The 14,073-nt window shown below is 29.7% G+C and overlaps 1 protein-coding gene and 1 pseudogene across 2 annotated transcripts; both read left to right on the top strand.

Moving 5' to 3' along the window:
• The first annotated feature begins 173 nt into the window (after positions 1-173).
• LOC105634478 (serine carboxypeptidase-like 45) lies at positions 174-3,295 on the top strand. The gene is made up of 10 exons (XM_012217345.3): positions 174-537; positions 620-721; positions 839-934; positions 1,397-1,489; positions 1,606-1,676; positions 1,803-2,087; positions 2,224-2,348; positions 2,554-2,646; positions 2,766-2,883; positions 2,976-3,295. Exons 1-10 carry the CDS (start codon positions 291-293, stop codon positions 3,147-3,149), a joined length of 1,404 nt encoding a protein of 467 aa, XP_012072735.1. The 5' UTR covers positions 174-290; the 3' UTR covers positions 3,150-3,295.
• Positions 3,296-4,551: 1,256 nt separating this feature from the next.
• Positions 4,552-13,931, top strand: LOC105634484 (serine carboxypeptidase-like 45; annotated as a pseudogene). The gene is made up of 11 exons (XR_016319382.1): positions 4,552-4,924; positions 5,325-5,369; positions 10,194-10,298; positions 11,748-11,843; positions 11,939-12,031; positions 12,106-12,176; positions 12,286-12,636; positions 12,716-12,838; positions 13,241-13,333; positions 13,441-13,558; positions 13,660-13,931. The product of XR_016319382.1 is annotated as a serine carboxypeptidase-like 45 (transcript).
• The last annotated feature ends 142 nt before the right edge of the window (positions 13,932-14,073 follow it).

The raw sequence follows: 14,073 nt of genomic DNA, 5'->3' as shown, positions 1-14,073 counted from the left end.
ATTTATTGTGGGTCCCACTTGAGTGGGCACCGCACAACAAAAACATAGGAAAGGATTTATTCAAAAGAAAAAACATGTGAATGAATAAATTTTCTTTTCCTTCAAATTAAATAAATAAGTAATTAAGTAAATTTTCTTTCAAAATATAAGATTCAATTAATATTAATTGCGGAAAAGTGAAGAGAGAGAGAGAGAGAGAGAGAGAAATTGTATTATTGCTTGGTTAAAAGAAGACACATTTTCAAGAAACTCCACTCTCTCTCTCTTATTCTCTCCTCACTAACTCTCCAATGAAGCCACAGCAATGGATTATCAAAGCCACAATTTGCGTAACTGTGCTCTTGTTAGCAGCACAATGTCTCTCAGCCTCAGAAATCGATGAAATTGTAAAATTGCCAGGCCAACCAGAGGTCAGTTTCAAGCAGTACGCAGGTTACATAACAATTGATGAAAACCATAAGAGAGCTCTTTTCTACTACTTTGTGGAAGCAGAGATAAACTCAGCTTCGAAGCCTCTTGTTCTCTGGCTAAATGGAGGTACATATATATACATATAAAAAACCAAAATTTGCATGCTTTTTAAATGCTCTAAACTGATGAAATTAGATATTCTTTATAGGGCCTGGTTGCTCTTCTATTGGAGCAGGAGCTTTCTGTGAGCATGGACCTTTTAAACCAAGTGGAGACATACTACTTAAAAATGATTTTAGCTGGAATAAAGGTTGCCCATTTGAAATATTCACGGTTCTTGCATTTTTTTTTTCTTAATAATTGAAGCTTTATTTTTGTTTTTTGGTTCATTTTTCTGTGCTCTAATCTTTTCTTTTCTTGCTTACAGAAGCAAATATGTTATACCTGGAATCACCTGCAGGAGTTGGCTTCTCCTACTCTGCTAATGATTCCTTCTACGCTTCTGTGAATGATGAGATAACAGGTTGCTTCTTATAAACTGATAATTATATCATACATAAATAACATTGAATTCGTGTTATTTATAATTTAATTTCATTAAGCAAGTTCATTTATAAATAAATTTTCATATTTGGATAAAATCTAAAGTTCTTTTTTAATATATAACTTTACTAGCTCGTGCTTTGTTCTGAATTTATTTGCAAATTCTATGATTTGGGTAGAACTTGGGACATGTAACTACTTCTATAGAATTAAAAATTTAGAAAACGAAATTTTATTTATAAGCTTTGATTGTGGATTTACAAATAAATTTGTTAAAATTGTGGAATTCGTTTATACCAAACAAGCTCAAATGCATAAATAGCTTTGAACTTCATTATATATCTAATACATGTACAATGTGAATTGTTTTAGTTCAACAGTTGCCTATGCTGGGATTTTCTTGTATTGAACTTATAAAGAGGCTTTTTCTTTTCCTTGATAGCTCAAGACAATCTTGCATTTCTTGAACACTGGTTTTCCAAATTCCCAGAATATAAAGATAGAGATTTCTTCATAACGGGAGAGAGCTATGCAGGTAGAATATTTATTTAGTTGTTAGTTTTGAATATGACAGTAAGAATTTATTGCAATTTGAACTAAAAAGGACTCAGAAAGGAAAGAGATTCTAAATGATCTTATTTCTCTTTGTAGGTCATTATGCCCCACAGCTTGCACAGCTCATTGTCCAGTCCAATGCAAAAATAAACCTGAAAGGGATTGCAGTGAGTAAAAAGAATATTTATAGTGGAGTCCTTATACAATGAGCTCATGCTTTCTATACCATTTTCCTTTCTATATGCATATCTGAATTGTTAGTAATAACATTTATTCAACTTTGATGGCTGCAGATAGGAAACCCACTTCTAGAATTTGATACAGACTTCAATTCACGAGCCGAATATTTTTGGTCTCATGGTCTAATATCAGATGCAACCTACCAGATTTTTACCACAATTTGTAACTATTCTCAGATCAGGAGAGAATACGAAGCTAGTGGCTTTCTTTCCCCTGCTTGCTCTAAAGTGAATAGTGAAGTCTCAAGAGAAGTTAGTAAATTTGTTGATACTTATGACATTACTCTTGATGTTTGCTTATCATCTGTCCAATCCCAAGCGCATCTGTTGAATCAAATGGTATGCTCTTCCACTCTTCATTTCCTTTAGTTCTGCTTATTTCCTAGATCAAATTGTAGGCCGTTATAAGACAAGTTTCAATTCCATCCTACATAAATGGTTTTTGATGAGGCTACTACTACGTTGTGTTGAACAGGAATATGCTGGGCAAATTGATGTCTGCGTAGAAGATAAAACAGTGAAGTATTTAAACAGAAAAGATGTTCAAGAAGCTCTTCATGCTCAGCTTCTTGGTGTCAATGCATGGACTGTGTGCACCGAGTAATTATCTGATCTTAACCTTGCTAATACCAATTCCTTCCATACCAGATTAAATTCCATTTGGTGCAGTGGTCTAATTGATTCATTGATTGTTAGAAATTCAATATCCAACTTTAACAACTATTTTCATTGAATTAAACTTTATTTCCTATTACTTTGGTTTTGCTCTCACCATTTTGTGTTTTATTTTTTCTTCTGATAATAGTGTGGTGAAGTATAATACTCAAAATCTAGAAATACCTACCATTCCTATTATTGGCAAGCTTGTCAAATCCGGCATTCGAGTTTTTGTTTACAGGTGATCAACTTAACAATATAGTTCAGAATATTATCTAATATCCTAATTATAAACATTAGAATATTTGGCCATGTGGGAGATTTCTCATCAGTAATTAACATTTTGAACTTTTTCTGCAGTGGAGACCAAGATTCAGTCATTCCACTTACTGGAACAAGATCACTGGTGAATGGATTGGCAAAGCAATTAGGACTCAACACAACTGTTCCCTATAGAACCTGGTTCGAGGGAAAACAGGTTTATTTAAATTTCATCACTAGGAAACCAAAATTTCTTCATAGTTCAGCTTAGCAGAATAAAATGAAGGCTAATTAATCAATTTTCTCCAGGTTGCTGGTTGGACACAAGTATATGGAGATATCTTATCTTTTGCCACCATTAGAGGTGCATCTCATGAAGCTCCATTTTCACAGCCAGAGAGATCCCTTGTGCTATTTAGTTCATTTTTAGAGGGAAAACAACTCCCAGAAGCCTTCTCTTTCGCCGATAAATTTCATAAATAGTCATTTCATATCAGTAGTTGACATTGTAAATTGTTGCTGCGAGTACTAGCATTTCTCTCTATCTGTTAGATTAAACATGTTATTGCATATTGGCCGTAAAAATTTTCCATAATCTTATTATTATTTTAGCTGAGGATTACTTACAAGATGCTAAGCACGTCGTACAAACTAGGCAGGACTGTTGCTAAACACCATAAGTGTAGAATAAATTCTCGAATGCAGAGTATATATGTATAGATATTTATATCATAGATGCATTTGTATTAGAACCTATAGGTGCGTAAATCATAGAGAATTTGTCGATGCACAATGATGGCTGAATATGTGCGATGGGTGAGGAGTGATTTGGAATGTTATATCGAGGGTTACGGTTTATCGGTTTACATGAAAAAATGAGTTATGGAATTGAGAAATCAAGTGTGGGGCTGTCTTTCGAGTATTCTCAACACCATGCTTAAGGAATTGGGGTTGTCAGCTCGAGTATTGGCGGGCCAATTCCAGTGGCATGCTGGCTTGAAGAAAGGACGTCGCCACCCGCCCAAAAGGTTAAATGACCCTTATTGGATAGCCAGAACTCAGGGATAGGCTCCCATTTAGTTTTGGAATTCCTAGGACTAATTAAACCCATCTTATTGTGATTATTTGTTGAATTGACTATGTGTTCTTGATCATGACGATATGATACAAAGCTATGCCCCAGATTTTGCTTTTTTTTTTTTTTTTGCTTCTTTTTGAATATTTTGTAACGTAATTAATAAATGTACTAGAAGTTTTAATGAATTATGGTGGAGCTTATTTTTAGCCTTAAATAAGGGAACAAATTTCCTTAAATCATGGAGATTTGATATTGACTCATACTCTTTTGTATCAGTATATATATTTCACTACAACAATGAAATCTGTGTTTTCCCTTTACAGCTCATTATCTTCTTCTCTATATCTGTATACCAAACAAATTTTTACATCTGGTATTAGAGCTGAATTGATCTTTGTGGGACTGTGTGAGAGAACCAACAAGAAACCCTCACATCAAAAAACCAAAAACACTTGAATGATTTGGTTATCCTTGCAATGGCTACAAGCAGCAACATTTCTGCTCCTTCTCCTCCAGTTTTTACTGGAGAATTATCATTTGTGGTCTATAAAAATGGAAGCATATCTCAAGGGTCTGCTACGGTGGGAGGCTGTTGAAACAGACTTTGAAGTTGCATTGCCAGGGAATCCAACGTTGAATCAGATTAAAGTTTATGAGGAAAGGATTTCTAGAAAGTTTAGAGCCCTGCATAGTGTTCATTCAGTAGTAAATGAGACTACTTTCCTAAGGATCATGGCTTGCAAAATAGCAAACTAAGTCTGGGACAGCCTGAAATCAAAATTCCAAGGAAGCGAAAAGACAGAACAGATGCAGATCTTCAATTTAAGGAAGGAGTTTGAGATTCTCAGAATGAAAGATATTGAGAAGGTGAAGGAGTACATCGATCGAGTTATGAAAGTTGTGAATAAAGTAAGGTTGTTCGGTGAGGATTTACCAGAAAGGAGAGTTGTGGAGCAAGTAATGTTAACTCTTCCAGAAAGATTTGAGGCAAAGATCACTTCACTTGATGATGCCTATGATCTGTGTATGTTGTCTCTCACAGTGCTTGTAAGTCCTCTGCAAGCTATTGAGCAACGAAAGGCTTTTAAAGAAGAAGAAGGCTCAACTAAGAATGCACTTGTTGCCTCAAAAGGCAAGGTGCAAACTGATGGTGCAAAAACAGACTCTCATTTAAAGAGAAGTAAAAAATTTAATTATAACAGTAAAGGAAGAAATAAAAGACAAGTATCCACCTTGTCCTCATTGTAAGAAGTCAAATCACACTAAAAATTACTGTTGGTTCAGGCCTGGGATCCAATGCAAAGCCTGCAAGCAGTTTGGACATGTTGAGAGGGTCTGTCCAGGAAATGCTAGTTAACAAAATCAAGCTCAGCCTGCTCAAATCACTGATGGGTCTGAAAATCAAGAGAAAAACCTTTTTGATGTTGCCATTGTTGAATCATGTTCAGTTGGAACTCAAACCATTGATGCCTGAATGATTAACAATGGCTGTACTTACCATATGACAGCAAATTCAAAAATCTTTACAACTATGGACAGAACTTATTCTTCTAAAGTAAAGCTTGGTAACAGGTGACAAGTTGACGTCAAATGCAAAGGTGTTGTATTTGTGCAAACTCTATCAGGTACAAAACTTTATCTCTGATGTACTATTTGTGCCTGTGATTTGTTATAATTTATTAAGTGTCGGTCAGCTCTCAGAAAAGAATTATTCACTTAAATTTAAAAACAAATTCTGTGAAATTATTGATCCTTCTGTGGTAAAGCTTCTATCAATTAAAATGCATAGTCGGAGCTTTAATATTGATTGGAAAAATGATAACATTGGAGCTTTTATTAGTATTGAAACTAATTCTTATTTATGGCATAAAAGGCCAGAACACATAAATTATGATGCTTTAAAGTTGCTCCAGAAAAGCAAAATGGTGAATGATTTGCCTGTTGTTTCTGTGATTTCTGATGTTTGTGGCACTTGTCAACTTGGCAAATTTAGTAAAACTCCATTTCCTCTAAATTTAGCGAATTTTGAGAAGCTCCAGCTGGTTTATTCGGATGTATGTGGACCCATGAGCGTACCTTCCCATAATAGCAGCAGATACTTTCTTTTGTTTATTGATGATTTTTCAAGTTATTGTTGGGTCTACTTTCTTAAAAACAAATCTAAAGTGTTTTCTATGTTTCAAAAGTTCAGGGCTCCTGCAGAAAATCAAAGCTGATATATGATCAAAACTCAAGACTATCACTATCTTTCTTAGTTGGTCAATTTGGACTTACCTTGTAATCTCTATAATAACCTAGGTAGCACAGATGAGACACCAAACACCAAACATGACATTTCATGCTAAGACACGTTGTACTCTTATAAAAAATAGGTGTAATGCATGACTTATGTATTTTAGGTAAAAAATTTTGTGGCACTCTCAACTTTTACTTTAATATATTCAACACTTCGATTCATAAAATAGTACCCATTAAATACTTTTATAAAAATTATTTATTGAACACTGAAATTTGTAAAATTAGATTGATTGGATAGTTGAAAAATATAATAATTATTATTTCAAAGATTATACGACGCATGCTTCAAGTGAATAATTTGCATATAAATGCCAAAAACACAAAAAAAAAATATTATTGCTACAATGTGAATATATTTTTTCCATACCACAATATTTTTTTTCTATAAAGTGCACGAGTTAATTTATGCATTTGGTCCATAAATTAACAAAATTATCACCAAAATCAATAGCTAATCTTAACATTTTATTTCGATTAAATCCAAACCTATAGGACATTTTCCTTCTCATAATTTTTATTTATACTATATATAAATGTGGAAATATGGGGGAATAATAGGATTTCAAATAATGCTCTTAATAAAATTTAGAATATGCTATTAGTCATAACTAATTAGAAAATTATTTTTTACTAGTTGATTGAATATATTTATAAAAATTATTTTTTAAATAAATCCATATAGATAATTAAGTATTTCAAAATTTTAAGTTTTATCTCTTTTAAATTTATTTTTAGTAAATATATATGATAAGGAGACATTTGAAAATTTTTATATTTTATTTTTTGACATATTTAATTCTATTTAATTATAATTTAAAATATTTTATTTCTGAGAAAAATAAAAAAATATGTTTTTTTATTAATATTCTCTTTTTTCTTTGCATTTGTATGATTTGATTGGATTTTTTTTTTTCAAAATAAATTTTCAAATAGAATATATATAATATTTTATTTAGGAGAGAGGTAAGAAAAAAAATATATTATTTTATTAATATTTTTCTTTATATTTGTATGGTTTGATTTAAATATTTTTTATAAAATAAATTCTCAAATAGAATTCACATAATTAAACCTTTTAAAAGTTTAAAATTTTTATTTTTCAAAAATTATTTTAAAATTTTATTTTTAATAAATATATATGATAAGCAACATTTGAAAATTTTTATATTTTATTTTTAAATATTTGATTCTATTTTAATTATGATTTAAAATATTTTATTTTAGAGAGAAATTAAAAATATATTATTTTTCTTAATATTATTTTTTTTTATATTTGTATGATTTGATTGGATATATTTGTTTAAAATAAATTCTCAAATAGAATATAAATAATATTTTACTTAGGAGAGAGATAATTTTTATTTGTACTTTTTTTTTATATTGGTATGATTTGATTGGGTATATTTTTTAAGAAATAAATTTTCAAATAGAATACACATAATTAAATCTTTCAAAATTTTTAAAGTTTTATTTTTAAAATTTATTTCAAATAAAATGAATATATGTCTCTATGGGATTGGCAACATTTTAAAATTTTAATTTTAAAAATATATAATATTTTATTGTATATATATCCAAACTTTTTTGTTAAGTTATCAGTTCTGAAAAGAGTTTTATTCTTAATAATAATTTTTTTAATTTTCTTTTTTATTACTGAATAATTTATAACTATTATCATTTAATTTAGTAAGAGATTTATATGTCCTTTGTAATAAATAGACGACCTCTTGATGAATAAGTATTTTTAATTTTCATGATATTTTTTTCTCTCATATCCTAAATCTGTTTGACTTGAAAAAAAAATTTTAAGAAATTAAAAAAAACTAGAACTATATATTTCTGTTTTGGATTATATTTTGGGTTTCAAGAATTTGTGTGTATAACCATATATTTATTTCTCTATACACATAATCAATTCAGTTTGAAACCACTTCATTATATAAAAATAGAATTATGTACATAAAAAGTAGCATTATAATGAGTTTGTATAGCAAAGTATAATACAAATTAACTACTTATACTTATTTTAATCTAAACAAAAATTTATGTTTTAATGTTATATAGATAAAAAAAAAAACAAGTATATAACGAGTATAGTCAACGTGCAACGCACGTCATAAAAAAAAAGGTAAATTATAAAAAGATTAATAGACTATGTATACATGATTTACATCTCATAATATTTTATTAAAAATACAAATAACTGAACAACAATCCAGAATAATTATAAATATAAAATAAAGGGTACATCATTTTCTATTTCAATGTTGTTAGTTAAATTCTCTAACTTATGGTAAAAATCCTCTCCTCTGTCTCAAGCATACCTAATTCTCTTATTACGATGTAAACTAGCTTTTGAATTAGACAATAATCAATTCATATATAGTAAACTTACTTATTATAAACATTAATCTAGGATTTTTCCCTTTTTATCTGTTTTTAATTTTTTGTTTTAAGCAGTGTTTTGACAATCAGACTGGTCAGTGAATAAGTAAAGGGAGGGGTTCACTGAATCGGAGGGTTCGACTGGATTCAATATGGTTCAAATAAAAAATATTTTTAAATTCGACTTTTACAAAAACAATAAAAATTAGTAAATAATTTAAAAAAATAAAATATGAATAAATTTAAAACAAAAATATTTATTAATTACCATATAATATATTTTTATTTTTCATGTAATTAAATATATTAGGACCTTTGGTTTAGAAATAAAAAGGCCCAAAAATTGACAATTTTTAAGAGGCCCGAATTTTAAAAAATGCCTATATTTTTTGAAAAAATCTAGAATTGAATTGAATCGGTCTGGCTCAATGGTTTTCATTCGATTCAGGCCAGTTTTTTTAACATTTAATTTTCCTATACAATTTGGACCGGACCATAGTCCGGTTTCCGGTCGAACCGATCATTTCGGTTTAATTTTCAGAACAATGGTTTTAAGTATAAATAATTATTTAATTTTATATTTAGGCACTAATTTATAAATTCTATTAGTAAATTTATTTAAACAATTTTTAAAATTTTCAAATCTATTTTAAAAGTGTTAAACAATATCCTTAATGTATCTTAGAAGTGTATTTAAAATGTTCAAAATTAATAAAATAAAAAAAATAATAGGACACATTTTTTTATATAACATGATCGACATATTTTTAAAAGTGTTGTCGGAGTGTCCGTGTCCATAGAGGCAATTGCTAAAAAATTCCAAGCAACATGCTAAGTTGAAACCTTGGTTGCTGGGATGAAAACAAGTCGAGCAGAATTCGAATTCCAATCGTAGCAGTGATGCTCGATGCTTGAATAAGTTTAATAGAAATTATTTTGACAGTATTAAGGAATTAAAGTCTCACTATTTTATATTTGGGTTTGATTATATTATTCTTCCATAATTTTATAAAGCAGTTTCAAAAGTAATCGTATGAGTTATAAAAAAAGAATTTTATAATTATAAGGAAATTTGAATAGATGCAGACTGTTTTCAACCGGCACTAGAAGTTTTGTTTTATTCGAAATTAATAACCGTTAAAACAACACTTACTTGAATTAATTAAATAATTAATTTTGAATTTAAATAATAATAATAATAATAACAATAATAAAGTTGCATAAAAAATATTAACTAATTATTTTATGGTCAAATTTTGGTTTCCCTTCATATTTTCCATCATCTATTTTGTTGAAATTTTCATACTAAATGATTATAATCTACTAACTACACTAATATATATATATATATTTAAACTCGAGTCTAATGATATTTAGCTCGAAAGCTCGTCGATTTTTATCGAACTTAAACAACTTGCGAGCTGGCTCGACTCGCCTTATTTACACCTCTAAATGGTTGAATGTGTTTTATGTTGGTTTTTCAACTATTTTCCCCTTCACCCATGTCTGATATTTCTTTAAAAAATATTTATATAGTTTAGCCCTCTTCTATTTATTAATCCTGGTTTTACCCCTCCTAACAAGTATCCTTCAGAAGTACACGTGCCACATAGATAAATCCATTGCTTTACATGTGCGTAATGTTAACTTCTGTACACACTGACCTTACAAGTTAGCTTGCAAAAGCATATAGCTTTCTTTCTCTTCCTCACTCTTTAATTTCTAGTTAATTTGATGTTGGGATATTATATTGGATCGTATGGTAGGTCCTGGCTGCTCTTCTGCTGGAGCTGGAGCTTTCTCTGGGCGTGGTCCTTTCAGGCCAACTGGAGAGGGCAATTTGGTCAGAAACGAATACAGTTGGAATAAAGGTACCACTTTTTCTTTTGTTTTTAACTCTATTTTCTTTAGTCTTTTCTTTTATTCCTTCCTTCGTTAGCTGACCAAATAGAAATTACATTCAGGAATTGGAGCCACAAATACTGATCCGATGGCATCCAATGGCAGCTAATTCATTGCTTGTAAAGTACTTGTGTTTTGATATTTTTTTAATATTATGAACTAAACAATATTTTTTTAATATTTAATATTTAATATTTAATATTTATTTTTGATAATCCTCTAATAGATAATATAACTTTTATTGACACATGATCTTAAATTATATAACGTAAATTTTCAAACATTTTTTAACAAAAAATAAATCAAAGAACGTGTTTTGGAATAATATAACTGATCAATTATTTAATTATTCTTTAATTAAAAAAAATAAAAAATGAAGGTTAGAATCTAGATATTATATACTGTAATTTTTTTGGTCAATTTAAACAGTAAAGCCCACCCACACATCGTCTCTATTATTTTATTGTTCCTTTGGAAAAATTGGCTAAAAAACAAAAAGGCGGCATGTATAGTACCCAAATGTCTTATTATCTGATAGGCTTGACACGCTGGCCCCATTACTTTTGTTGTCATGTCATTTTTTCCATGGAATAACAAACGGACCGAGGACAGAACAATCAACCCACTTAAGTAACCGAAGCCTAATCAAATGCATTCCCTCTTTGTCTCATTGAAAGGCTATAATTGTCAAATCAGAAACCAAATAGTGTTTCTATAAACAGCCAAATTGGCTTCCATTTTTCTATATTTGTATATTTCTTAATATAAATTTTAAAATATATATATTTTTTAAACGTATAATTAGAAATACTTTTATTTTAATAAAAAATTTTATTTTTATTATTTTATCAATAAATGAAACATAAACCTAATTTAGACAAGTCAATCCCATTTATAAATTATTGGACGGTGAAACTCATTTTGCAGGTAATCAATTGATTTCGGTTAAGTTGATTTGTGATAGGTCTACCATATATTACATTATACATCTTTTAATTGTTTAATTATTATTAACTGGTATAATTATATATATGGTGCTTAAATTTTGTCAGTTTTTCTATTTATTATCTAAAATTTGTCATTTAAATCCATTTGGTCGGCTATCTAATATAAATATCTGCTAAGTTGAATATTTGTAATTTTTGCATACTAACAAACCTGACTACACTGTAATTCTGCAACTCATATAATCATATTAAAATTGTAATATGAGATTTCCTATTTCAAGTTTCAAGCCTTAACTACACTGTAATTCTGCTTACAGGAAATATATTTTAAATTTAGTTCTTTAGAAAAAATCATGTAGAAAACATATAAACTATGAACTGAACTAAAAAAATTTTTGCATAATTGTAATGAATCATAACTGTATATGGAGAGCAGAGCTAAAATTACAGCTTTCTTGTTTATATATGCAGAAGCAAATATAATACACCTGGAATCACCAGCAAGAGTTGGCTTCTTTTATTCTGCTAATGCATCTTTCTATGACTCTGTAAACGACACTATCACAGGTTTGGATATGCTTTCCTACTGCAAAATATTTATGATATAAAAATATATAATTACTATTCATTTTGGTATTTACTTATTTATGTTTTCTCTTTAGCACAAGACAATCTCATATTCTTGCAGAAGTGGTTCAAAAAATATCGTAAGTATAAAAAGAGAGATTTCTTTATTCCTGGAGAGAGCTATGCTGGTAAAAACAACTTATTGGAAATAGTACTAAGACCATTTGATGAGCAGCAATGAACTCTATTTTTTTTTTAGCAGGTCACTATGTCCCACAACTCGCGAAGCTAATTGTTCAGTCCGGGTTACAATTCAATTTGAAGGGCATTGCTGTAAGTACAAGTGCTTATTTAAAAACCAAAAGGATTATTTTTCTTTTTATGCCAAATTTTTCTTTCCAACGAGTACATAACAATTCTGATTATTCATCCTTTTTTCCAGATAGGAAACCCTTCATTAGATTTCAGCATAGACTCAAACGCACGAGGCGATTACTACTGGTCTCATGGGCTGATATCAGATTCTACTCATCCACTTCTCACTTCAGTTTGTAACACATCACAGCTACTGAGAGAGGCCACAATAATAGGGTCATTATCACCTGTTTGTGCAGCTGTAGCTGTTCAATTTACTAAAGAACTTTCTGATTCTATTAATGGCTACGATGTTACTGCTGATGTCTGCGTTCCTGAAGGGAATTCAAAACTCAAACTCCACAATAATCTACTGAGACCAGATTTTCTAGTTTCATTATCCACTCAGTTACTGCAGAAAGAACTTAATCATCATGCAGTAAGTTCTCTACAAGAATCACTAATTTCTCTCAGCCGTTTTACATTGAAATAATTAGAATGGACTTTTTATTATACAGAAAGCGCCAGAGAATATAGATGTTTGTGCAAGCAAAGGCTTTTGAATACTTGAACAAAAAGGAAGTGCAAGAAGCTCTTCATGCCAAGCTCATAGGAGTAGCCAGTTGGACTAACTGCAGCGAGTAAGTAATTATTCTTCGCTCTTTAAGATATGATTTTTATTTATTCACTGAGAGGCCAAATGAGCAGAATAATACTGTGAGCTATACAACAGAAGGTAATATTTTTCTTTAACTCATCAAATTATACAATAGAAGGTAACACTTTTCTTTAACTTATCAAATTAGTGAAAACTCTCGTAAATATATAAATATTATTACTTTCTAAATTTATTGTTTTTGGAAAAAAACTAACATACAATGATAGATATATAAATATGCGCCAACACCCATATTGTAGAATGTTGTGAAGCACTGGACAATTCAATTTTTAATTTTTTTGCAAGTAATTTTAATGAATTTTTTTATTTATTTTAAACTAATTTTTTATTGATAGTTTCTAAGATCTATGTAATTATAGTTCAGGGTACTGGAATATGATAGGAAAAACCTAGAGATATCTATGATTGATGTTGTTGGCTCTCTGATCACTTCAGGAATCCGGGTCACAGTGTACAGGTATATACTTAATTTTTTTTAAAAAAAATATTTATTTCTTTTCTAAAGCTAGAGCAAAAAGACCTTTTTTAAGTCATTTTAACTCGATCTAAAAAGTAACTGTATAGTGGGGATCAAGATTCAGTTGTTCCATTTACTGGGACAAGGACTTTGGTAAATGGTTTGGCAAAGAAGCTGAGATTGAATACAACTACCACTTACAGAGTTTGGTTTGAAGATAAACAGGTTGCTCTGTTGTTATGACTTCAGGAAATATATATATATATATATGACTTCAGGAATTTTTTTTTCTGAACTTGTTATTTGTTATTTGTTTGCTTTTTAAGGTTGGAGAATGGACATAAGTTTGTGGAGAAATGTTAACGTTTGCAACTATCAGAGGAGGCTCTCATTTGTCACCTGTTTCATCACCAAAGAGATCATTAGCACTATCTAAAGTATTTCTTAGTGGGGATCCACTTAGCTAATTATTTAGTACTTCTGGGGTTAATGCATTTTCATATGCATAACTATGATAGCAATAAATGCTTTTATGATTTAAACAAACCTCATGTGCTCATTTTTCCCTAATTGAGAATATGATTAATGGTTTCAAGAATATATAGTTTTACTCAATACTCCAACCTTTTTCATTCTTATATCTAATGCAATAAAGTTGATCATCTATCTATTGATCGTATAAGAGCATCTCCAATATTAATGCGGACTGTGGTTGATGTGTTATATGGAATAAAATGTGT

This window comes from Jatropha curcas, chromosome 2 (assembly GCF_041381405.1).
Source record: "Jatropha curcas cultivar XTBG-Jc1 chromosome 2, XTBG_Jcur_1.0, whole genome shotgun sequence".
Taxonomy (NCBI): Eukaryota; Viridiplantae; Streptophyta; class Magnoliopsida; order Malpighiales; family Euphorbiaceae; genus Jatropha; species Jatropha curcas.
The sequence above is the reverse complement of the archived record's forward strand: the minus strand, read 5'-3'. Positions and strand labels throughout refer to the sequence as shown.

What these genes read in the sequence shown, in the direction of transcription:
- LOC105634478 (XM_012217345.3), top strand. Translation starts at nt 291, where the DNA reads ATGAAGCCACAGCAATGGATTATCAAAGCCACAATTTGCGTAACTGTG. An exon ending in GCATGGACTGTGTGCACCGA is followed by an intron (nt 2,349 to 2,553) that starts GTAATTATCTGA and finishes TTCTGATAATAG; the next exon opens with TGTGGTGAAGTATAATACTC. An exon ending in ATTCGAGTTTTTGTTTACAG is followed by an intron (nt 2,647 to 2,765) that starts GTGATCAACTTA and finishes CTTTTTCTGCAG; the next exon opens with TGGAGACCAAGATTCAGTCA.